The following is a 25,445-nucleotide window of genomic DNA, read 5'->3' as shown; positions in this document are numbered from 1 at the left end:
CCTTTGTCTCTGTACATTCTTTGGTGACTCATATACTTCTCATGTGTAGTACCATCCTTGTAGTGACCAGAAGATGGTGGCCACTGGACAGGGACCATAACTGGGTTGTGTCTGTGGTATCAGGGCACCAGCTCCTTGTTATGACCTCACTGCTTCAAAAGCCCTCCATACATGGAGTCCAGGACACTAGGAAGAAATTGTTTCATCTTTCAGTGCAAAGGATATGTCTCTAAAAGCAGAGTACCGTTTTAGCAAATTTAAAACCACTGGGAATTCTGCCCAGACTGGAAGTAGATGGCAAAACACACTTTTGCTTAGAAGTGAGCTGCCTTTCTTTCGTGTTGAATCATCAAATCAAAGTCATAGAAACTTTAATGTCTAACAAAGAGTCTCTGGTGGATTAAAATTTTCCGCTTACCATAAATTATAGTTAACTCAGCATTTACCTATTAGTAACCCTTTTTTAGTGTGTTAAATTTGCTTACATATTGCTTATAAATCAACGTGATCAGGACATTTTTTGATATGGGAGCAATTCTTCAAAGGAACCACTGAATAAAAATTCACAGAATGTGTGTGTGTGTGTGTGTGTGTGTGTGTGTGTGTGTGTGACATAACCAGTTCTATTGGTCATGATCAGAGTCCAAGGATTAAGTCTCATGTCATCCATTAGCTTTGCACTAGAAAACAGTTTTGTGACTCAGATAACTCCAGTCAAACCAGTAGGTCTTCTCTTAGATTCTTACTGTGGTCGGTAAGAATAAAGGCAAGACACTGAGACAAACAAATCTAGTTTGTATAGCTGTAGACAATCTTTGGTGAGAAAAGGCTGCTTCCTGTGTCTGTGGGGTATGTTTTTGTGTGGTGAAACTTAGAAAGGTGTGGGTAAAAGGTGGAAATGAGCACATAATTAAGTGATGAGAGAGATGAGAGTGTGAAGGTGTCAGTGCTACCTCAAAAATCCCAGTCCCAGAGGAAAGTGGGAAGGGATCAGGATGACAGCAAGCAACTATAAAACTTTAAAATCTATGGACCAGAACCCCTGATAATGGGAATCTGTTTATAAGTAAGAGAACAAAATACGTTTGTACACATAATAACTTGGCCCTAAACTGGTAATCCTTCATTTCTTACTCACAGCCTCAGCATTCCCACCACCATCCTCCATCAGTGCTCAACCCTTACATATGACAAGAGAAAATGGGAGGAGCAGGAAGGAGGATACCTTAGGAATCAAGGACTGTGTTTTGTCTTTACTGCTGAGTACTTGTAAACGTGGCAGCCATTCTTGTGGATTGAAATTCCTTACTCCTGCTCTTAGTCAGACAATTGTTGATTCTGTCTGTTTACCGTGGACAGGTTTGGTTTACTGAGGAAGTAGTTTGGCATGGGCGGGAGGTTAATGAGAATGCAATCATTCCACCTCAGATATTCATCCTGAGCATCCTGCATCCTGACACCTGCTGAGTAAGACAGATTTGTACCTTGTCACCACATGTGTGATGTGCATGAGAGAAACAGTAACAGGGTTAATGCCACTCTCTCACAAAGACAATTTTGTTTTTACTTGTTCTCTCTGATATTGCTCTAACATCCTCTGTGCCATCGCTCCCAACCTTCCTCTTCCCCCACCACCATGCTCCCACCCAGATCTCCTGAGAGTCGTTACTACTCAGCCCATCAGCCAAAGTTAGTGGGTTTCCATGGTAACCAGGCAGCTGGTGTCTAGACACTCTGAGAGATGCCTTGCAATTGAGCTGCAAATCTAGCTTCTATCAAACACCCCCTCTTTTCCCTCCTCCTCTTTCCTCCCATTTCCTTTTTATTTACAGCAGGCATTAATGCCAACACTGGATGGAGTTTCCTTTTGACAGGCCATTAAAGAAAGGAGGGGATGAGAGAGGGTGAAAACCCCCAACTTGCTGTCTTGTCGTATCAGTGCAGTGAGAAGACAACTGAGGTGACAGATTCTGATCTGGCTTGCTCTTTCTTCCTTAAGAAGGATTTTATTTAATTAAAATATTTTACATTAGAAAACAGTGCCACTAGCCCATTGGGAATCATATGCATCTTTAAGAGCCAGTAAAAGCATTTTCAGGATAGAGCTTGAGCTGATGGCACTGGGTTGAGTTAAAATTTTTTTCGCTGTGTCTGGGCAATCAATGTAATTTCTCTTTCTATGTTGCTCAGGGGAATTACATGCCTATAGTATTACTAGATGGGAAACTATGAAGTGGGTACAGGAAAGTAGAAGAAAGGGCCTCAAATGACACCTCGGATCTGGAAAAGTCGAGTTTAACTGTTCCTTATTTCTCTTGAGAAAAAGAAAAGCAGCCTCCGACAGGCAGGAACTGGCCTGGAGCTCACAAGTTAGCCTTAGTGTTCTCCTGTTAATATAAACAATTTGCAGAACACCAACATCAGACAAGGGCACTTTGTGTGATGGCTCAGGACAAAACAAGACCACCGCAATAATCATGCCTGAAAGCAGACTAAATATGAACATTGTCCAAACCACAAAATGCCTGAATATTTCTTCAGCCTGGCTAATATGAATGAGGCTTACTTTACTCCTCCCTCTTGCTAGATTATATTTATTGAGATGCCTAATTATAAAATTATTCCTGTTTTGTGACAGCATTCCAATCCAGAGCAAGGTTCTGTTTCCCTAAAACCACCTCCACATCACCTAACACCTGCCCAAATAAAGCCCTTTCTAGTCCCTTCTTGTGAGACACCTCATGATTCTTCATGGCATAGAATAAATAGGATAAACCCACCTGTACTCAACCACACATGTGTTCCCTTTAGTCTTGGCTGTAAGTGGTTGATGCTTCATAGAATTTCTCTCTATTTATGTACACTGAAGTTAACTGTAGTGAAAAAGTCTATTTCTCATTTTCTCCCACATATATTTTCTATACCATCTTTACCCCCAATTTATTGCTACACTTTCCTGAATTCACTAATTCTCCCTCTGAAACCTCATAAAAACCTAATGTAAAAAACAAGATTAACTCTATTTTTTCTATTTCTAGTATTTTCCTATTTTTATTTATTTATTTTTTTTTTTGGTCTCAATAATTATACAAGATGCCTCAGGGCACAGATGAGTTTATAATTCTCCTTACTACTCTTCGAGAAATTTATTACCTGAGTTAGCAGTGATGACAAGGACATGTAGAACAGACCAACAGCAGAGATCAAATGTGACCCAGTCAAATGACAGTAAGACTATGATAGAATGTTTAAATTTAGTACATTTTCACTTAAATATCAGGGAAAGTTATGTTCCTTATTTCAGACTCAATGGTGTCAGATAATTTGTTAGGGCAGCAACCATCTCTTCTCCCTTCCATATCATCATCTGTCAGCTTTAGGTGACTATTTTAGCCACCACTATCCACAACAGAGAAGAAGTCGTGAAGAGGTCTACCTTGGGAACAGAATGATTAAGATATGGCTGTTCTTGTTCAGGTATTAGTATCTTCTCTACCACCCCCTGAAATGCCAGCTTGAGGTACTGTCGTATATCCTCTGGGACCCACTGTGAGATCACTCACCACTCACCACCTCTCTTTCACGTGAGTTCTGTACCTGGCTTTGGAATCAATATCATTGTTGTTCCTGGGGTAAGGTCATTTTAAGAGCCCTACACACAATTGACTCACCATCAAGTCAACTGATACCCACAAATAATTGATTTCTTACTTGGGAACAGTTCCATTAACTAGACTGCTGCTTGGTTTACGTTACCTACATTCCTATCCTCTCTTTTAGATTCTGGTTTCTCCAAGACTAAGGCCCAGCCTTATTCTCATTTATTCTCTTAGATACGGTAATCTTGTTATTGGACCTGTAATTAGGAGGCTCTATTATTGGCTGACAGATTTCCCCAAATGTCCATGGTCGATTTACATTGGACTTTCCTAGTTGCTGTGTTCTACCACTCTCCAATGTTTGTTGACTACTTCTGCTATCGACCTTCTATTTTACTATTTCCCTTAATCATAAACCTCAGACATTTTTTTTACCCCCATCCACCTGTGCTTCTTCCCATTGGCTATTACTGGTGCCATGCCCAAACTGTAGTAGTATTGCTAGACTCAATTCTCTTTGAGTCTGATATATTTAAAATCAATTGTATTAGTACAGTTCTTGTTTTTAAATCTTTTCTTTCCATTTTGTGGCCTCAATTAGAGAGATGTGCCTCTGAGAAAGAAGAATCAACAGACATAGGTGCATGTGGAGAGAGAGGATTTTAAATTTGGACCACTGAGAGAATGGTAAGGCCAGTCTGGTTACAATTCTAGTGATAATGGTCAGGTGATGTCTCATATAAAGATGTAGGATGGGAGCCAGGAGTGGAGTCAAGATTGTAGATAAATATTTGGAAGTAGAATTTGGAAATTGATGAATATGAGACAAGTAGTTAAGATTTAACAATAAAGAAAGTAATATGCTTACAGTGATGTTTAAGGATTAATGATAAGACAATGGTAATATAAATCAGGTGGTTACCTGGATAGAGGTCAGGATTGAAGTCATTAGAGGGAATGAGTTTTCTGATACAGAGTCTACAAGGATAATGTAGACTTGAATCTTGGATTGTGGTCATGTTAGGGGACAGAAAGAGAAAACTAGACCCAGAATGGCAAAAGAAAAGCTAGAAAACAGCAGAAGTAAATCCAGAACATAGTGTTCATTGAAGATAAGAAAAAGGAATATTTTGGCTGGGATCGGTGGCTTATGCCTGTAATCCCAGCATTTTGTGAGGCTGAGGCAGGTGGATCATGAGGTCAGGAGTTCGAGACCAACCTGACCAACATGGTGAAACCCCGTCTCTACTAAAAGTACAACAATTAGCCAGGCAATGATGGTGTATGCCTTTAATCCCAGCTACTCAGGAGGCTAAGGCAGGAGGATCACTTAAATCTGAGAGACGGAGGTTGCAGTGAGCTGAGATTGCATCACTGCACTCCAACCTGGGCAACAGAGACTCTATCTCAAAAAAAAAGGAATATTTTAAGAAGGCGTCAAAGGCAAAATGCACCAACAGTTAAAGGGATGATTTTACTTAATCTATTGCAATAGAGACTCCAGGCTCCAAGATCATGTCTTGGCAGGGTGGTTTTCCATTAGACTTTCATAGGAAGGAGTAGGCAAATTATAGGTGAGTTGATTTTGTGTTATTTTGCAATCAGGGGAAGTCCAGTCAACTAAAGAGGATTGGTTTCTCTCTGTGTATAGCTCATTTCAAAGGGAAAAACAATTCTAATTCCAGGTAAACATTCATGAGACAAAGGATGGAAAGTTAGAGGATCTCTATCTGATTTTGTCAGCAGGTTCAGGCAAAAGAGGAAAGGTCTGTATTTGCCCTTGTTACAGGTAAAGGAGGAGATCATCCCTGAGTCTTATGGGAGTCCTGAGAAAGAGTTGACACAAGTCATATGGAGAAGGGTGTTCTTCAAGGTTAGTCATTTCCTGGAGTACATTTCCTGGAGCGGGGGATTTGAGAAAGCAAAAGGTTAAGGTACTTTCCTAATTGTTGCTGTTTCCTGGAGTACAGTGCTCAGGTAAAGGTCAACAGTCAACGAGTACTTAAGGAACGATAAAGAACAATGGTAAATGAGAAAAGGCCTTAAGATTGGGAATATATGTACATATATATAATCAAGGAGAACATTATTAGAAACAGCAAAGCCAAAACTCAGTTCACAGAGAAATAAGGAAGGAGAGGAGGTCAGGAAAAGATGGCACAATTCCTGTTTATTATTTAGTGAACTTTGATGATCGAAGAGGAAAATGACATGTTTGTAACTTTATGAAGAAAGAAGCTATTTTGGCCTTTTTGAACAGCTATCTTGTGCACGAGACTATATTTGATATATATTTGTTCTGTGTTATTCCGGAAGACAGAACTCCTTAAAAACTTAGAGTAAATTTCAGCTGAATATTGGGAATAATTTACAGGAGAGCTGGAATGCTGTTAAAGTAGAGGCTGTCCATCTGCCTGGTGTATTATAGGGGATTCCTGTATTAGATGGGAAATTGCTAGAGGATTGCCACAGCCCCTTTCTACTCTGCAGTTTCTGTATGTATTCTGATTACTTTCAAATAAATAGGATTTTGAAATAAGATATATAATAGGAGGTAGTTTCTAGGTGTAAAGTATGTCTTGGAAAATGGCTTTATTGGAGAGGAAACATTGGGTTGAGAAAAGCGAGGGATGATTTTTCAAATGGCTGCATTATATGATAGGCAGAGCGTACATGACTCTATAGTGCTATCCTCTAAAAATATGGGCTCTCCATGACTCATGACTCTTTGTTCTCATGACTCTTTGTTCTTTAACTGTTTATTGTTTCAGTATTCCCAAAGAGTCAAATCTATAACACTCTTTGCCACTAAAAATAAGTAAAGAGCTTGGAGATCTTTGACTAAAAAATGAAAAATCAGTTCGAATACTAATATCACTTTTTAAGCGTAGTTCTGGTTGTGTTCCAGTGAGTGCTATTGATTCCTAAAGTGATTTTTTACTCAAAGGCAGCACCATAATTTGACAGGCCCCAGGAAGCCAAAGCTCACAATGACTGCAAAATGAATTGTCCCAGTAAGAGATGGAGATTGCATTTATTTACACACATGCAAGCATATAATACAAATACCCTTTATAAGGCCTTTTTGTTACAATAATATTTGAAAAATTAACTCTCAAGCTGAGTTAAACCTTCACAGTTGGGTTTTTTTTTTTAACATTTTGCTGGCACTGGAGGTGAAGGGGGTGGTAGATGGGAGGAATTAGCTACACTTCTATTTCCTCTTCCTCAGGATAGCGAAACGATCTCTTAAATTCTTAGCTATGATAGCATTTGTAATAATTTTAGCTTCTCTGGATTTTCATTCTCCAGTAACTCCTAAGGCATTTAGTCTATGAAACCTACGATAATCGATGTTAACTATTCAACCTAAGTTACTAATTTTAAATGTCTCTAATTTTTTCCTCTCTACAAAAAATATCCACTTTACCTCCCACAATTTGAACATATAACATGTTGGAATTCAATAAAATAGTAAACCTTAGGTATGATTCTGCAAGCCTCCAGAGTATCTAAAATTACTTTTGGTAGACCTTAAAGCAAAATTATATTGAATTACCTTGCATTTCTTAAAGGAAAATAAGAATGGAGGGAGGGAAGAAAAAAGGAGAGAGGAGTAGAGCAAGACAGTACATTTAGGACTCTGGGAAGAGATGCAAATTAAAATCAAACAGTATAATACTCTCCTTCCCAAAGGCTAAGAAAGGCAATGTGGTCTAATGGAGAATCACTGAATTCTAATTAGCTGTGTGTCTTTGGACAAGTCACAAAAACTCTTCATCTTTAGCTTTTCTTGTAGAGAATAAGGAACTGAAATCAGATCATCTCTAAGGTCTCCTTCAGCTTCCACTACTTTGTAATTTTATGAACAACTACAAGCTGAGTCTGTGACAATATATACAGATTTTGTATTTTTGTCCTGATTTATGTGATTTAGCCATTTGCTTTGATAAAATTAACAAGACAACTGCCAAGTCTCTAGTTTACTTTGTGCTGTGTAGATACAGCCATAAGGGAAAATTAAACAACAAAGATAAATAATTGTCTGGCTAATCTCAAGTACTACCCAAACACATCATGGCAAACCATGGCAAAGCATGAGTTGAATGAATATGAGTCATAAATGCAGTGCTTTTATTTTAAAAATTTAAATGTTACCCAAGAAATAAATATAAATAGGAAATACTTTTAGGTAGCTGTAGTCACTATTGGTGTTACCCTTACAGAGCTAAAATTATGTCTGGCTTTAGTTTCTGTGTTTTAACCCTTGTGTCAGGTAATTAAATCATTTAATCAAATATCAGATCGTGTGATTTGGCAAACCTAGATCTGCTTCTGCTTTTAAAGGTAAATATTGGAAATACCAACTTTATAATAAGGAATATTAACTCATTATATATTAAAACATTTAAAATAATTTATCAAAATTTTAAATGGAAATCAGTATAACTGAAAGATAGTTCTTTAACTTTCTCAAAGTCTGACAGACACGAATGACTACATTAACACTTTCATGACTGATCTCACTAGATGAGATCTCGGGTGACACTGTTGAAAATGAAGGGTATAATAGAAATACCTAAACATAAAAAACCCAAACTTATGAAAAGGTTGGTATAATGCCTAAGCAATCGAGTTCAGCGAATATGAAAAACCATGAGAAGGAAAAGCTAAGAAAGTAGATTCAATAAAAAAATTACCAACAAACGTAATTAGCTTGTTTAATTTTTCTTTACCTCTTAAGTATGGACCTAAATAATTAACATCAAATACATGAGATATAATTTTTTTGAAAATTATTAACTTCCTCCAAAATGCAGCAGGAAGAATTATAGAAAATTCTTTGTGGGGGTTGGGGGTGGGTACTAACTCCAATCATATTTGAACAAGATTCCGAAAGAAGTATGACATTTGGAGCCTGGTATAGTGGCTCACACCTGTAATCCCAGCACTTTGGGAGGTTGGGGCAGGTGGATTATGATGTCAAGAGATTAAGACCATTCTGGCCAACATGGTGAAACCCTGTCTCTACTAAAAATACGAAAATTAGCTGGTTGTGGTGTCACATGCCTGTCGTCCCAGCTACTCAGGAGGCTGAAGCAGGATAATCACTTTAACCCATGAGTCAGAGGTTGCAGTGAGCCTAGATGTGCCACTGCATTCCAGCCTGGCGACAGAGCGAGACTCCATCTCAAGAAAAAAAAAAAAAGTAGTACAACATTTCTTTGCCTAGAAATCAAGAGAACAGCCACTTCCTACTCTATTACGACTCTTTATTCTTCAAAGTCTGCTGGGATTTCCTATTTGAGAAGGCCTAGGAATGACAGAGTGTTTTGCATAAGTAGAAAGAATAACCCCATCAGAACAGTCTTCTTGGAGATTTCTCCTTCAACATATGCCTGTCCCCAAATAAATTCAATACTTCCTGGAAATTAGAAGAACTTTTTCACAAGAAAGCTGAAAAATCTCATTGCATCTTATCATTTTCCTGAAACTTAAGGGATTAATTATTAAAAAGAAGTCTTAGGGTTCCTTTCAAATATAGGATTCCAGCATTATGATTGAACAAGATAATTTTTCTTGGAGTTGGATGGAATGTCTTAATCCTGGAGAATTGCCATCATCTCTGTAACTTAACTATTGGATGCAAGATTTACTACACAGCTGGAGGTAGGTTGTGACTTGGCTTTTCACTCATTCAGTATGGTAAACAGTTTTTCTACAAATGAAGCTAAGCTCCAAGATAAGGTTTTTGTTTTGTTTTGTTTTGTTTTGTTGTTTTGAATTAACTGACTGATACTCTTTAGATGCAAAATAGAGAAGGCTGTTCTGCTTTTAAGTACCATCAATATCAGAAAAGTCTTTGCCCTTGAAACTGCTTAGTAGCCTTGATTCTTGGATCACTGAATCGTGACTTCTTTGCTGCCCTTCAAGTTTGGCCAATGGTCACCTTTGCCTTTGTGATCATTTTTGGACCTTGGTCCCTGATTTCAAAGCCTTTTACAAAAAACTATTTTTTTCATTCCACAAGCAGAAACTTTACAAGTCCCAGACTCTTCTCTTCCTTTGTCAAGATATTTGAAGATGGTTGTCTTTAGCTGTGAGTTAAGAGTGGATAAGCATAAATTAGAGAGGAAAAGGGAGAAGATAACTCACTTATTAGGCATTCATGTGAGCAAAGAAGTGGCATTTTAAAATTTTTATTGTCATTTAATGCTCATCAAAAATTAATGAGGGAAATAGTCCTATTCCTATTTTACTTATGAAAAAAATGGAAAAGCAGCAAAGATGCATGTTGATTACCTATATGTGAAACCTCTTAGCACAATGTTTGGCACATGGTAAACATTAACCAATGTTAGATCCCGGATTTACTCAAGGTCATAGTGTCAGAAGTAGAATGTATTTATTTATTTGTTATTTATTTGTTTTTATTTGAGACAGGCTCTTGCTCTGTCACCAAGGCTGGAGTACAGTGGCTCACTGCAGCCTGACCTCCGAGGCTCAAGTGATCCTCTTACCTCAGACTCCCAAGTAGCTGGGACCACAGGCAAGTGCCACCATGCCCAACTAATTTTTAAATTATTTGTAGAGGCCGGGTCACCCTATATTATTTAGGCTGGTCTTGAACTCCTAGGCTCAAGTGATCCTCCTGCCTCAGCCTCCCAAAGTGCTGAGATTATAGTGGCATGAGCCACTACACTCAGCCTGAGAGACAGAATTTAAATGTAAACACTCTGGCTCTAGAATCAATTTTCTTAACTACTATTCTGTGCATGTAAAAATAGTTATGCTTATAGTAGAAGATATCTATTTCTTACTTTGTTTTTCTTTATATATGAATCCTTGGCTATACAATTAGAAGATGGATGTAAAATTAAAGTTAGCAATAAATAGAGAATGATGGGATAATGATTTTCATGGCTTTGAAACAGAATAGTATTGGGGTTCCTTTTTATAATCCAGTATTTTTAAATTTACAAACTTCTGCTATTTCCTTTGATCATGGTAACAATATAGGAAAACAGTTTTTCTGCCTGAGGTAATTGAGGTTAGTTCAATTACTTTTGTGACATCTACATGTCACAAAGCATTCAAGATAGATATATTGGGATATACATGTATATATGTATACTCACACAGACACACACACACACACACACACACACACACACACACACACACACATATACACATACATATATCCCAAGTACCTAGAAACATACTTTCCAGGCATTTTTCTAGGTACTTGGTGTTCAATGGTGGACAAAATAAAAATAATCTCTGCCTGGGCCAGGCGCAGTGGCTCACGCCTGTAATCCCAGCACTTTGGGAGGCTTAGGCGAGCGGATCACCTGAGGTCGGGAGTTCGAGAACAGCCTCACCAACATGGTGAAACCCTGTTCTCTACTAAAACTACAAAATTAGCTGGGCATGGTGGCGCATTCCTGTAATCCCAGCTGCTTGGGAGGCTGAGGCAGGAGAATTGCTTGAACCTGGGAGGCAGAGGTTGCAGTGAGCTGAGATCGTGCCATTGCACTCCAGCCTGGGAAACAAGAGCAAAAAACTGTCTCCAGAAAAAAAAAAAAAAAAAAAAAAAAAAAACTCTGCCTTTGTAGAGTTAAAATACCAACAAATGTACACTTTTCTTTTGATAAGTCAGTTCACAGTCAACTGAAGAAGACTAAAAAGATACCACAAACTATGATATAATACAAAGGATATAATTTCCATATAAGAATGAAGTGCTGAATTCTGTTTGGTGTAGGTTTGGAGGTTGAAAACATAGTTGAGCTGGGTCATAGGAATTATAAGTATATAAATCCAAATGGGTCAACCTTGAAGATTTACTATATACTTCACTGAAATCATTGGCTGGTCTGCCTCCCACCGCCAGTTTTTAATTTTCGGTTAAAGAGATATCTTTGGTCCAAATCTCCAGAATCAGAGCCCAAGAAGGGAACTCTTGTGCATATAATTTATTGGTGGAAACCTATAAGAGAGTGAAAAAAGAGGATAGGGCAGAGGAAGAAACCAGGCAAAGATGAGAGTTCGGGGGAAGTATGGTCTCAGCCTGATCCAGTAGAGAGCTCTGAAGCACAAATTGCACCACAGAGGTGATTTTGTCCAAAAGCAAGAGTGCCAGACTGGAGTCAAGGTAGCTAGAGGGGCCTGACCCCTCAGGAACCTTTGGTTGAGATGGCTCCTATTTTATAGCCCCTACCCAAGTGGCAGCTGTGGGCTGTTAGCAGCCAACACCTACAGCAGCTGGGGGATGGGAGCATAGACCTGGTAAAGAAGATCTGAGAGGGGCACCAGCAGCATCTACTACAAGAAATGTAAGACATCTGAAAGGCGTGTGGAGGGATATAGAGATGTAGAGAATATTTGAGTGGCAAGTGAGGGAACAGATAATATTGAGAACTTGCTTTTTATTTTATTTATTTTTATTTTGCGATCTCGTTTTGCTTTGGTGTGACATTTATAAAATCTGAAATAGGTATTATTTATTTTTACTTCACTAAAAAATCTTAAATGTGGGTAGTTTGAATTTAGTAAAATAGAAAAAGCAGTACTGTCATTCAGAACCCCAGATTTACAGTTATTTCTTGTAGGCAGGTAGGAGACTGCCTTTTATTTTGATTAAAGGAAACCTCTTTCATTTTAAGTCAGAGTCCACAAATTTACATGTCTTACTCCAGACACCCTGCTTTCTCTTCTTTTTTCCAGGGAGAGTTCTTTAGCATTTTTTAATGCCTTTAGGCAAAATCTGCACTCTCTAGTTCCCCACAGACCTCACTGCCAATTTTACCCTTGGCTAGATTTTCACATTAATGTTGTTTGCCTGGCCTTTTAGGCAATTGAGTTTGTGAAGGCTGGAGGCTGAAATCCCAGCTCAGATTTTCACTTAGCTGGGATTCTTCTCAGCTATGATCCTGTGGAGTGAAACAGGGAGATGCAGAGTTGACATTACTGATGTGTTTGTTGTAAACTTCTTTTGAGAGTGTTGAACACATTTAAGTACATGCAATTAACATTGACCTCCTAGAATTAAAGGTTGGTAAATTGATCATGTTCTAAAACAATAACATAAATTTGCTTATTTCACTCTAAGTCCCATGTCAAAGAATATATACTAATGAACCAAATCACAAAGCACTTTTTCATTTCAAGGTGATATACAAACATTGACTAAGTAACTTTTTAAAATGCTAATATGAAAAAATGTATTACTGAATAATCAGTTATATTGTCACTGTTCTTTATAGCAGATTAAAATCTCAAACAATTCTCAGTTTTTACTGCATTTTGCAAGTGTACATGAATATATATATATATATGCACAATTAATTTTAATGTTAATTTTAAACAGACATTTTCAACCGTATTCAGTTTATGGCTCAATAACATTTTCGTGGCACCCCTAAACCTCTGCTTATTAGGTAGTTAGGTTCAAAGAGCTTAATAATAGTATATCGCACAGTATCCAACAGATAGTTTCCCTCAAATTTAAAAATATATATTGGCACTCCTGTGGGTTAACTGTGGCTCCCACGGATTCATGTGTATGGTTTGAGAACTACAGTTTAAAATGCTGATTCCCTATAATGTGCCAAGCAATGTAGATCACTTATGGTTACCATATAAAATAAAAGTATCCCAAAAGATTGCTTTCTAGGAAATCACATTCTAAGTCAACCTAGAAAAATTATTCACCTATTCTTTTTTTTCCTGTAAATATTATAGGCTATACCTTGACCTAGTTTTTACTGTGGAAATTGAGAAGTTTGACCTAAGTGTAATAAATGTTAAATTCAAATTTTATTTGGAGATAATTTAGACATTTTAACTAAAATAGTTAAAATGTATTTGTAGATTTTAAAACTGATTTGTAAAGTATTTAAAGAGGGAGACAACACAATGTTTTTCTGATTCATTAATTAGTATAAAAAAGTACTTCTGTAGTTGAATTTTAGTCAGATGGTTCTGCTTATTCTGGTCTCTGTTTTATAATTTGGTTCAGTTGAAATCTTTAAAAAATTCCATTAAAAATTGTTTTGAAACAGCCAGATGTGGTGGCTTACTCTAATCCCAGAACTTTGGGAGGTTGAGGTGGGTGGATCACAAGGTCAGGAGTTCGAGATCAGCCTGGCCAGTATGGTGAAACTCCATCTCTACTAAAAATATGAAAATTAGCCTGGTGTGGTGGCGGACACCTGTAGTCCCAGCTAGGAGGCTGAGGCAGGAGAATTGCTTGAACCCAGGAGGTGGAGGTTTCAGTGAGCTGAGATCATGCCACTGCACTCCAGCCTGGGAGACAGCAAACTCTGTCTCAAAAAAAAAAATTGTTTTGAATCAAATTTTCAGGATCCATAAACTCTTTTTATTGAGACCAATTAGCTCTTCAGCCTCTTGCTTTCGTCCATGGTTATAGTTTGTAGCAAAAATTTTCATTATTTAATGTCCCTTCATAGTGAAAACTGGGCCCTGGGTCAAAGAAAGTAGTTAATGATGAAATTCTGTTAAAAAATGAAACTTACCAAAATGAAACCTAGGTTTTATGATTTATGTCCACTCAAATTATTTAAGAACATAAAGCTTCTGTTTTGTTTTGTCTTTTTTTTCCCCCTTATTTTCCATTCTTACATTTGGTAAAATAATTAAAGCAAATTATCAGCTTCATTGTCTCAGTGAATCCAGTCTGTCAAGGCATAAAAATAAAGCACGTTTTTGGGTTTTGAATGTCATCTGCACCTGTCTCCTAGGAAAGTATCATACGATAAAAGAAAGAGTACTATGCTGTGAGTTAGGAGTCCTGGATTTCGATGCTGCCTTTTCAATTTTATGACCATAGAGAAATTACCTAATCTCTTACAGCTTCAATTTTCTTATCAAAAAAATTGGATGTTAGTTAAAGTATCTCTTATGGTTTTTCAAGATTTAGGATTCCATTGTTCTATCATATGTCAAAGTTCTTAAAACTATAAATTCTTCACCATCATTTTGTGTGTGTGTGTGTGTGTGTGTGTGTGTGTGTGTGTGTGTGTGTGTATTTGGAATTACCCTGGGAGAATAGAATAGTCCTTATTTCAAAAAGAATTCAGGAAATTATTTGAAGGCAAAGTGCTGTGAGCTAGCACTGCAACTGTGATAATGACCACTTGCAATTATTTTATGGCAAGTTGATAAGAATTTGAAAATGCTAAGAGAACAGAATTCCCGAAACTTAAGTCTTTAGAAGTCTTTGATAAAGTTTGGATGCACATAGGATTTTTACGTTCTAAATACATACACACATAGACACACATGCACATACATACACACATAATCCTACGGAAAGGAGGAAAACCAAAATTCCTAGGTTGAAATGTTTCTGATCATCACTATTAGTTAACAACACTCATTATCACATTACTTTTCTATTCCCAACATGGCATTTCTCATAATTTCTCAGTTCCATAGGGCCACCAGTGTTTATCTTTAGGCTGACTCTATATTCTACTCCTTCCCCCCCAATCCCAAACAAGCTGAAGCAATGCCTCAGTAGACCTACAGATTCAACTGCTAGCTCAGCATGTAATTTAGCCGGGAGCAGGGATGAAGGAGTGACTTTATCTGACTGTTACACTAAAGTGAGAATACTGCTAAATTCTGCTTTAATTTTTAACTTTTAGAAGTTGACTTATTCATTGTAATAATGGTAAGAAATAAAGTTAACATCATTTAACTTAATATATTTTCTTCATCTTATTCCAAGAATTATTGAGGACAAGTAGGCAAGCCAGGTAAATTATAAATATTGATGTTTCTGCATCTGGAGAAGAAGATAGGACACGAATTTTTGATGATTTGGTAGACATTCTTTATAAATAATGTTTTAAAAAGTTTTCAAGGCTAGTCAATTTGTACCTTCTTTGACTTTAATTTTAATTTTTGAAAAATATCTCTGGGTTTTTTCTCCATTTAGATAAAAACACTGTCTTTTGTTCTATAGGTTAGAAATATTATACTCTGTCCTAGCTTTTATAAGAGTAGCTGTCTTTAATTAATAGTCACTCATATCTTTATTTTCTGAGTAGTGCTGTTTAATTAGTCACTCATATCCTTATTTTCTCATCAGAGTCAGACTTTACAAAAATATTCTAGAGGAGAAGGTCTCTTAGTCATCTGTCCGGAAAATAAGTTTTTTTTGGGGTAGAGAAAGAACTGCTTTTTTCCTCTTGGGATGAGATTATTAAACTTGGCAGCTAGAATTAGGTTGAGTGGATTTCCCAAATCTTTCATTTCCTGAAGTTTAAATTAAAATTCAGAAAATCTCACACCCCCATAAATTGGATTACTATCCTGACAAACTACATTTTTCGCTTTAAAGTTTGTAAAGCGGTTTCAAATACCTCCCTTCAAACTCCAAACAACTTACGATAGGGTAGGGCAGGCATTATATGCACATCATCTGTAGATTGGGAAACTGAGGCAAAGACAGGAAAAGCATCTTCTCTGAGGTCATATGACTAGTTAGTGGCAGAGTCAAGGATAGAGTAGGAATCAGCTTGGTCTTAGGCCTAAACTTGAGGGGAAAACTAGTCATGTATCACTGGAACCCCATCATGCTGTCTGATATTTCTTCTTGGTTACTCTTTGAAATCCTTAAGTATATAGTGTTATTAGCAAAGGGGTCATTCTCTCTTTCAGATGCTTTGAAAATAAGGAAGGAATGGGGACATAGTTGTTATTTGCATAATTCTCCTCACATCAAAATGAAATATACTGGCTCAATGTTTTAGAAGAAACTTAAAATGTGAAACGTGGTGATGAAATTAACAAAATGTGGATCACAGTGACCACGGAAAGCCATGATCCAGTCTTTAGATGGACATCTGGTATATAGCTAAAGAAAAAGACTGTGAGAAACAAAAGGACCATGTGTGAGTTAGCTGCCAAAGGTTTTTTTTTTTTTTTTAATTATTATTATTACTTTCCTTTGAGCGTTTGAGGTGATGATGCTTAATATTCAAGAAAGATGAAAATAAAAAGGGAAAGGAAGCAAACACCCAGCCCATTGGTGATTGGTAGAGTAATTGTGGGCATGGCCCCAGGATGATAGCAGCTTCTATTTAATCAATGTTGACAAGGCTGGGGAGAGCTGGGCAGGTCCCAAGAGGTAATGTTTTACTCGGAAATCCACTCAACCTAATTTCAGTAATGTAGGGCTGTGGAGGGGCCTGGACTGGAGCCAGAAAACAGGGCCATTAGAGCTCAGCATAGGCAATGGCAGCTGGGAACATCGCCATCCCTCCAGCAGCATTGCAACCAGGCTGCCTGGCTGAGCGCACAAGCAGCCGCTGCTGCATATGCTCCTGGTATTTGCTCACCAACAGAATGCACAGACATGCTATTCTCACCCTTTCGAGGAAATGAACGGAGTGCATAAAGGCAAGAACTGCTTCCAGACTCTATTTTAGCAAGAATCAGAGAGCAAGTTTGGCATACATCTTTCAAGGACGATTGTGAAATTGTCCACCCTAATCTGAGTCTTTTAAAGCTACCATTGCGTTGTTGCAAATACATGCAGAGATAACTTAGATCTTTATTGCTGTCTTAGTGTGGTTTTGATCTTTCTTAGGAATCGTGGTTGTGGATCAAGAATATGGAAACGACTATGGTTTTTCATTTTTCAAAACTTTTGAGATTGATTCAAGTTAGTCAGCTTTGCAAATCTAAGAGAACTGACCCAGGATGAATTATGCCCATTACGGCTGAGTGCTTCTTGTCTAGCTACTCTTTCCTTCACCACTCTTTCTCCAATAAGCAACACATTATTACAGTAATTTGCTAGCATATAAATTGGAAGAACATAGAGGTTTTTGTTTTGCGTTTTCATTATTATGACACCACTGCTATATTTGCAGTTCGTGGAACAGTGTGTCGACATAGTAAGACTCAATTCCTTTCACTGCATCCAGTGAATTATATCAATGAATAAATGAACACTTTTTTTCTTTCCTTTTGAAGGATCCTTGAACTAGGACACATCAAGAATGTATGAATTTACTATTGATGATGTTAACTTTCTCTTTTTAAGTTAACACAGAAATGACAAAATTCATGGAGGCTGCCAGTGAGCATGATAATCTCTAAACAGTCTTTGGGCTTGGAGGAGCAATGTTTTTGTCAAGGCTAAAATGCCATGGCATGGGCAGGTTACAGCTTTCTATCAAATTCTAACATTATCTGTCCAAATGACTGAATATAACTTTTGAGACTAAAATGTGGCATATCAGGAGGGTAAATCAAATAATTTAATCAAGTTTTTGAGCCTCTAGCTTAAGCCTCTCATATAAATAAAGTTGTTTACTCCTAAAAATATGACCATGTCCCATTTGAAAAATTTATGTCTTAAAAACACTTTTTTCTCCTAAAGGAAAAAAAGCCTAAATTACTAAAACTAAACCTAAAACTAAAACATATCATCAGTTTGTTTAGACACATTCTGTTTTATAATAGAATTGTATTTGGGGGATTGATTTTTCCCTGGTAAAGAAGGATTTGGGGAGAAGCCATCACTGGTAGATAATAGTAATAGTTTTAGGAAAATCATTCATTGGTCACTACATACATACACACATGCGCGCACACACACACACACACAGAGCCCGAGTGTCTTTGGCTGTTATAATAAAATACCATAAACTAAGGGGCTTATAAACAACAGCCAAATTCAGTGTCTGGGAAGGGCCAGCTTTCTCAGTACCTTGCTGTGTCCTCACATAGTGGAAGAGACTAGCTAGCCTTCTGTTGTCTGTTTCATAAAGACACTAATCCCAATCATGAGTGCTCTACCCTCATGATTTAACCACCTCCCAAAGATTCCTGCTCCTAATGCCATCACCTTAGGGGGTTAGAATTTCAGCATATTAATTTTGAAGGAACAGAAACATTTAGTCCATAATACTGTGGCTCATTTAATTTTGTTTTTCCTGTAATGTCTTAAACAAAATAACAGTACTAATATTAAGTTTTCATGTTGAATACAAGTAAAAATGCTGTTCAGAGGCAAACTGAAAAAGATCAAGCATATTCTATGCTTTCCCTTGCTTGATTTCAGCAGTCACACTCGCACTTCCAGGCTTTCCTCATTTGCCAGCTCCAGGTCATTGCTTCTACTCACTTGTTAAATGCCACTTGGTGTTGAAAACTTCAATCTTTTAGCCTCTATAGCTTCTTCCTAAGTAATAACTGTCTCAGAGGGAGGTTGATCTGCCAGATGAGGACTGTGATTGTTTACTCTTACTGGATCATGGTAATTGGAGTGATCGGCTGGCCTCGGCCATTCATTTGTCTCTGACACTCACCATGATGATCAAAGATTTTGCACAAAATACTAAAGATTGCATATTAACTCATCTCTAGCATTAACAAATCATGTAATCAGTGCTGGAAAGTGCCAAGGCCAGATTTTACATTACGGAAGACTAATCAGGATTCTTTCCTTCATTTTTAGCTGCTTTTAATGGGACAGTTTTTAAATGTTGTAGGCTTCAGGCCTACATACCTGTGGACTGGACTCCGTGCCTTAGTTATCACTCTGATATCACCCATTCTTTTTAGGCAAAGGCAAAACCGGGAAAAGCAACTAAAGTAAGAGGTACTGAGATAACTCTGTCCTAGGCTGGAATTTACAGTGTGGCCTTAGATAAACTATTCAATCTCCCTGTGTCTTGGCTTTTCCAGCTGTGAAATGGGGTGATTAAGGTAGATGTGAGAATTAAATGCAGTGGTACAAGTATACTTAGCACTGGTCTGAGCACATAGTAAGAGCTTGAAAATGTTGACTATAGCTAAATACTTTATACAAAGGACCAGGCAAGTTGTAATTAATAATTCTTTCCAGGCAGTTTTTTTTTTAAGTGGCTGAATAGAACAGGTAAGAAAATGTAGACATAAAGTAAATGGTCAACATGATTTATCACTACAATGACTTATCAAGGGTTGACATCAGTGGGAGAATAAGCTAGCAATATCAAGATGTTCCCTCTGGCATTCAGGCTTAAATAGACCCATTTATATAAAACTTGGATTCTAAGTTCTTCTTTGTTAGAGGTTAAAACTTTTCCCATACTCATGTGCAGTCTCCTACCAAAGTAGAACTAGCTGGAGCAGGCATATGGTTCACATCTGACTATTGTTTCCTTAATTTGGATACAGAATTTTTAAAAAGTTATCATGAGTTCTTAGTTTATCTCACTTTGGAGGTTGTTGAAGATTGATATTTTACATTGTTTCCTCGGTTCATATTTTGTTTTCCTCCCCATAATTTCTTGGTGGCCTATAAAACTTTCACTGTATTCATTGACTTGACCCACTTTTTTTCTGCCAACTAATTATCCCTTCACTTAAAACAAAGCATTTTGCTTAATATTCAATAATATCAAAAATTAATCTCAGACATATATATATATATGCATACATACATATACAATTTTATATGTTCCAGCTAACTGACATTTCCTTTTTTAGCCATCTAATCGAACTTCATCACTTCTAGTTTTATGTTTTTTATTCTATACTTTGGAGCCAACAATTTTTAATCTCAAGTTTTTTTAAGTCACTAAAAGCCTGTGGACTCTAGCTACTTAATTTCAAGTGCTGAATTGATAAAATGAGTTTGGCTACCTGATACAATCGTAAAACCTAAACAAATAGACCTAAGTTTCAGTTCTGGCTTGGTCATAAGTAAACAATATGATTTAGGGGAAGATCCTTTATGCAGATCCTGTAAAATGAGGCTGTGAAGTCATTCTTTCACCTAACAAATATTGACTGGGGTCTTTCCTGAATTAGGTTCTCTACTAGACATGGGATTCAAAGTTGAGCTGAAGTAGGTATGGCTGTTACCCTTGAGGAGTTTATGGTTTAGTGACTGGATGATCTTAAGGAGTCCATTCATTTCTAACATTCTTGTCTTTTAAAGATATATTATGAAAGGCTTTAAGGAGAGCAAGGATTTTGCTTTTTTTTTTTTTCTCAGTACCTAGAAGAATGCCTGGCACAGTGCAGGTGTCCAGTAACAATTTATTGCAGAAATATATTAATTATAACATACATTTAAAATACCTCAAACATTTGAGAAAATGAATACATATTGAAGTTCTCTTAATAGGGAAAAGGCAGCAATAATTTCCTGTCATAATAAACAGATCTGTGCCAAATTTCATCTTTCATCCTAGGACGAGGCAGTGGATGATAAGAGAAAGTGGGAGAATTTGGGAAGATTTAACTCGATTGTATTCCAACAAGGGCCAGAAAGTGCAGCTACATCTCAGAACCATTGGAAGTTTCCAGTTTTCATTTCTGCTTTTTTGAGTTTTGTTCCCTTTATTCAACAAACATGCAGTTCTCACCTTTCTCAGTCTACTTCCCTTTTTTCTCATTTCTGAATTTCCCTCAAATCATGTATAATAATAACTCCTTTGTCTTTATTTTGGTAGGAGATTTGAAGTTTTCTCTTGCTTCTATAACTGCTATCTTTCTGTATGTTTCTGGGTTGTGTAAATCAGTATTACACTTCTCTTGCAGTTTGAAAAGGGTGCTAAAAACATTGCTTCTTGTAACTGATAAGGATGGGAAACCACCTTGGACGTACTTAAAATATACAAATGTTTGAGCAGGTTTAGGGAAATAAGCAAACTCTCCAGAAGAAATTTTGATTTTTTTTTTTTTTTTGAAGGACTTCACTGAAATAAACCTGGAATCTTTCTTCTGGTAGAAAATTAAATAACTCATTAGCACACCAAAATTTTTATAATTCCTGAGGAATACTGCTGATACATAGAGTATTATAATGATCGGAATTGAGTTAGTTTCAAGCAAAACTTGAATAGGTGCACTGTTGTTCAAGAGGTAATAATAGCCACCTTGGAAAGCTACAGCCTTGAAAAAACCTTATGAGTAGTAGTAGGTAGCATCACTAGAATAACTGTATTTTAAGAATAGCTTATGGTGAGTTATGAACCCTACAACATACGTCAGACTTTAAAACCTTGGTCAAAAGTGAGTATTAATAAAGTAAAATTACCCATAGTAGCTTCTTACTTTAATTTACCAGACTAGTCTAGTTAGATTCTAAAAACCTAATCTACTTTCAAAAAATAAGCATTTTCTGCTGCTGAAGAGCTTTAAAAGAATGTTTTTGGTTAGGTGTTTCAGAGAAGAAATTCCAGAAATGTGTTTAATAATGGTGGGTATCAATGTTCAGCTTTGTCTGAATGTAAATATGTAGCTTGCTGAATTAAAAGAGACATACATTTTGATGAGTTCTTTTTTATTTATTAATTTTTTTTAGATGGAGTCTGGCTTTGTTGCCCAGGCTGGAGTGCAGTGGTGTGATCTCAATTCACTGCAACCACCCCCTCATGGGTTCAAGTGATTCTCCTGCCTCAGCCTCCTGAGTAGCTGGGATTACAGGCATGCGCCACCACACCTGGCTAATTTTTGTATTTTTAGTAGAAATGGGGTTTCATCATGTTAGTCAGGCTGGTTTCGAACTCCTGACCTCATGATCTACCCACTTCAGCCTCTCAAAGTGCTGGGATTACAGGCATGAGCCACCGCACCCAGCAATGAGTTCTTTTAATGATCTCCTTAATGACCCCATTTCTCGAATCTCAACTTCCATGTAGAGCAAATCCATTTTATTTGGTATTCCTAGTTTAATCTCCTCAAAACATAGCTTATTATGTTCCTCACTCAAGTGCTTTCAAAGTATATCTATTATCTTCAAATTAAATACAAATTTGTTAGCCTAACAAAATTCCACTGACTCCAGTTTACCTTTCCAAGAATAATAACCACCTAGTAGGTGTTAAGATGAGCACAAGCAATAACAATAGCTTCATTTTAAGACACAGGCATTGTTGGTATCAGGGGTTGAGAAAAAACAAAAAAACAGTTGATATAGTAGGCCTGGAACTTTTGTCCTTGAAAGGCCTGTTTGTAAAGTTGACCACTGTCTGGCATCTGGGAACTTGGATTTTGAGAAGATTCTCATTCCTTAACTGATAAGAGTGGTTCCAGGTGCCTAAAATCATTGTACAGACAATGTGGTTTAGGCTGAACATCTGTTTTCCTTCTGGGAATCTGGATTTTGTATCTTCTAGGTAGAGGGTGCCTATGTGACCAACTACCAGTGCAAACTCACGTAAACTTCCCTAATAGATGACATCTTCTATGTGTTACGGTAATTTGCTGCTGAAAGAATTAAGCACATCCTGGGTGACTCCATGGGGAGAAGACTCTTAGAAACATGTTTGGTTTCCTCCAAACTTCACCCTACGTGCAACTTTTTTCTTTGCTTACTTTGATGTATGTTCTTTCACTGATTTTAGCTATGAAGTAAACTGAATGCTGAGTCCCATGAGTCCTCCTAGCGAATCGCTGAACATAAGGGTGATCTTGGGGGACCCTGACATGGGGAGTTGATTGTTCAGCAACAGGAATTATTTCAGAGCAATTGAATTCTTTTTCCACAAGCTGGCACATTAGTAAACTATCATGTAGCATAAAATCAGTTGATTGAATTTTGTCGGGAAACCAGGGGAAAATTATTCTTCAAAAAGACATGATATCCTCCTTGTTAAGCAAAGTGGTACTTTCCCTATGGATAAGTGTATTCAGTTGGAATGCTTGGCTGCAAGAAACTGAAAACTAGTATATTACAGTGCTTTAAAAAAGCTAGTGACTCGTCTCTGAGGGAAAGGTATCTAGGAGTGCTACAGTCACTCAGTGATGATTTTTCCTTTTTGTCCCACCATCCTTAGTGTATAGTTTTTGTCTTCATAGTCACAAGACAGCTGCTACAGTGCCATGTATTATTTGAGATCCAAGTCATCAGGAACAGGAGAATGTGAAGGGCAAAACCCAACTCTGCCCTCTCTAAGGACTTCTATCTCTGTCTAATTGACTAGCACTGTCCCACAGGAGCTGAGAATTCAACCATTTTACTTTCCAGTACTAGAAACAAGTGCTAAGAAACTTGGAATGGATGCTCGATGGTCCACATAAATTATCTGCCACAATTCTTCTGACACTAATAGAACAGAAATGCAAGATTATTGTTGATTCCCTGTGTAAAGATCCTGTATGTGGATACCTTGATTGTAAGGCTGAGAGATTAAAGTCACAGTAACTTCTGTTAAGTGGACTCCTTGTCAATCACATACGTTTGCTCCTAAGTTCTTCCATAGGTGCCACGAACAGCTTCCTTGAGGTAAACCCTTCTGAACCTGGAACTTATATTAACTGGGGTAATAATAATCTCTTTTAATCTTAATGCTCTTATGTAATGACATAAAAAGAAAAAATACATTGCACCATTGTATGAGCAGATAAGGCAAATACTAACTCTCCTTTCCCACCCTACCCCCCCGCCCTCCATCTTGTTTTCTTTCTCAGAAGCTGTAGATGAAACCAAACCTAAGGAAAGTGCCCGGCAGGATGAGGGTAAAGAAGAGGAACCTGAGGCTGACCAAGAACATGCCTGAACTCTAAGAAATGGCTTTCCACGTCCCCTCTCCTCTCTCCTGAGCCCTGTCTCTTCCCACCCTCTTCTCAGCTCCACTCTGAAGCCCCTCCTGTCCTGCTCACATCTGTGAGTCTGTCCTTTCCCACCCACTAGCCCTCTTTCTCTCTGTGTGGCAAACATTTAAAAAAAAAAAAAAAGCAGGAAAGATCCCAAGTCAAACAGTGTGGCTTAAACATTTTTTGTTTCTTGGTGTTGTTATGGCGAGTTTTGGTAATGATGATTCAATCATTTGGGAAATTCTTGCACTGTATCCAAGTTTTTTGATCTGGTGCGTGTGGCCCTGTGGGAGTCCACTTTCCTCTCTATCTCTCTCTGTTCCAAGTGTGTGTGCAATGTTCCATTCATCTGAGGAGTCCAAAATATTGAGTGAATTCAAAACCATTTTTGTTTTTCTCCTTTTCAATGTGATGGAATGAACAAAAAGGAAAAAAATTCAAAAATCCCAGTTTGTTTTAAAAATAAATAAATAAAGCAAATGTGCCAATTAGCGTAACCTGCGGCTCTAAGGCTCCTTTTTCAACCTGAATATTAATAAATCATGAGAGTAATCAAGGTCCAATGGCTCTGTGTTTTTGTTCCACCTTCTCATTAGTTGGTTGGACATGCTAGGGTCTTAAATTTCATCGTTTCCTCTCCTCTCAGTTTGATACCGACAACTCTGATAAAGAAAACCCAGATGAAGCCTAAGGCTCTGAGGAGGACCAATAGCTCCAGCACTCGAGGGAAACATCTGTTGTAGGCCTGTCTTCTGGGCTTCTGGGTGGCCATCTTTTCACTGTGCCTTTTCACATCTTCCCTTTATGCCTTTGTGTCCAGATTTCCTCATTTCGTAAAGATACTAGTAATACTGGATTAGGCCCACCCTGATGGCCTCACTTTAACTTAATTGCCTCGACCCCATATTTAAATAAGGTCACATTCTGAGGTACTGGAGCTTAAAACTTCAACATATAAATTTGGGGGGCAGGGCAGAATTCAGCCCATAAGAGACAGTAATTCATGACCAGCCTGGCCAACATGGTGAAACCCCATCTCTACAAAAAATACAGAAAATTAGCCAGGTGTAATGGCAGGCACCTATAATCCCAGCTACTCGGGAGGCTGAGGCTTAGATTGTGCCATTGCACTCCAGCCTAGATGACAGAGCGAGACACTATCTAAAAAAAACACACACAAAAAAACAGAAAACAAAAGAGACACAAATTAAGACTCCCTCTTACTAAAATAACTTCAAAAGTATTTTCATTATTCAGCAAAAGTTAATT

General features: G+C 37.5%; 1 protein-coding gene across 4 annotated transcripts in view; it reads left to right on the top strand.

Moving 5' to 3' along the window:
• The window catches only part of GAP43 (growth associated protein 43), a 455,759-nt gene extending 431,027 nt beyond the window's left edge, over positions 1-24,732 (top strand). For all 4 annotated transcript variants that reach the window (XM_074404333.1, XM_074404332.1, XM_074404331.1 and 1 more), the window contains one exon: positions 24,051-24,732. In XM_074404333.1, the coding sequence (XP_074260434.1) occupies positions 24,051-24,139 (89 nt within the window). In that variant the 3' untranslated portion in view covers positions 24,140-24,732. The remainder of the gene's footprint in view (positions 1-24,050) is intronic.
• The last annotated feature ends 713 nt before the right edge of the window (positions 24,733-25,445 follow it).

The sequence above is a fragment of the Saimiri boliviensis genome, chromosome 8 (assembly GCF_048565385.1).
Source record: "Saimiri boliviensis isolate mSaiBol1 chromosome 8, mSaiBol1.pri, whole genome shotgun sequence".
Lineage (NCBI taxonomy): Eukaryota > Metazoa > Chordata > Mammalia > Primates > Cebidae > Saimiri > Saimiri boliviensis.
The sequence above is the reverse complement of the archived record's forward strand: the minus strand, read 5'-3'. Positions and strand labels throughout refer to the sequence as shown.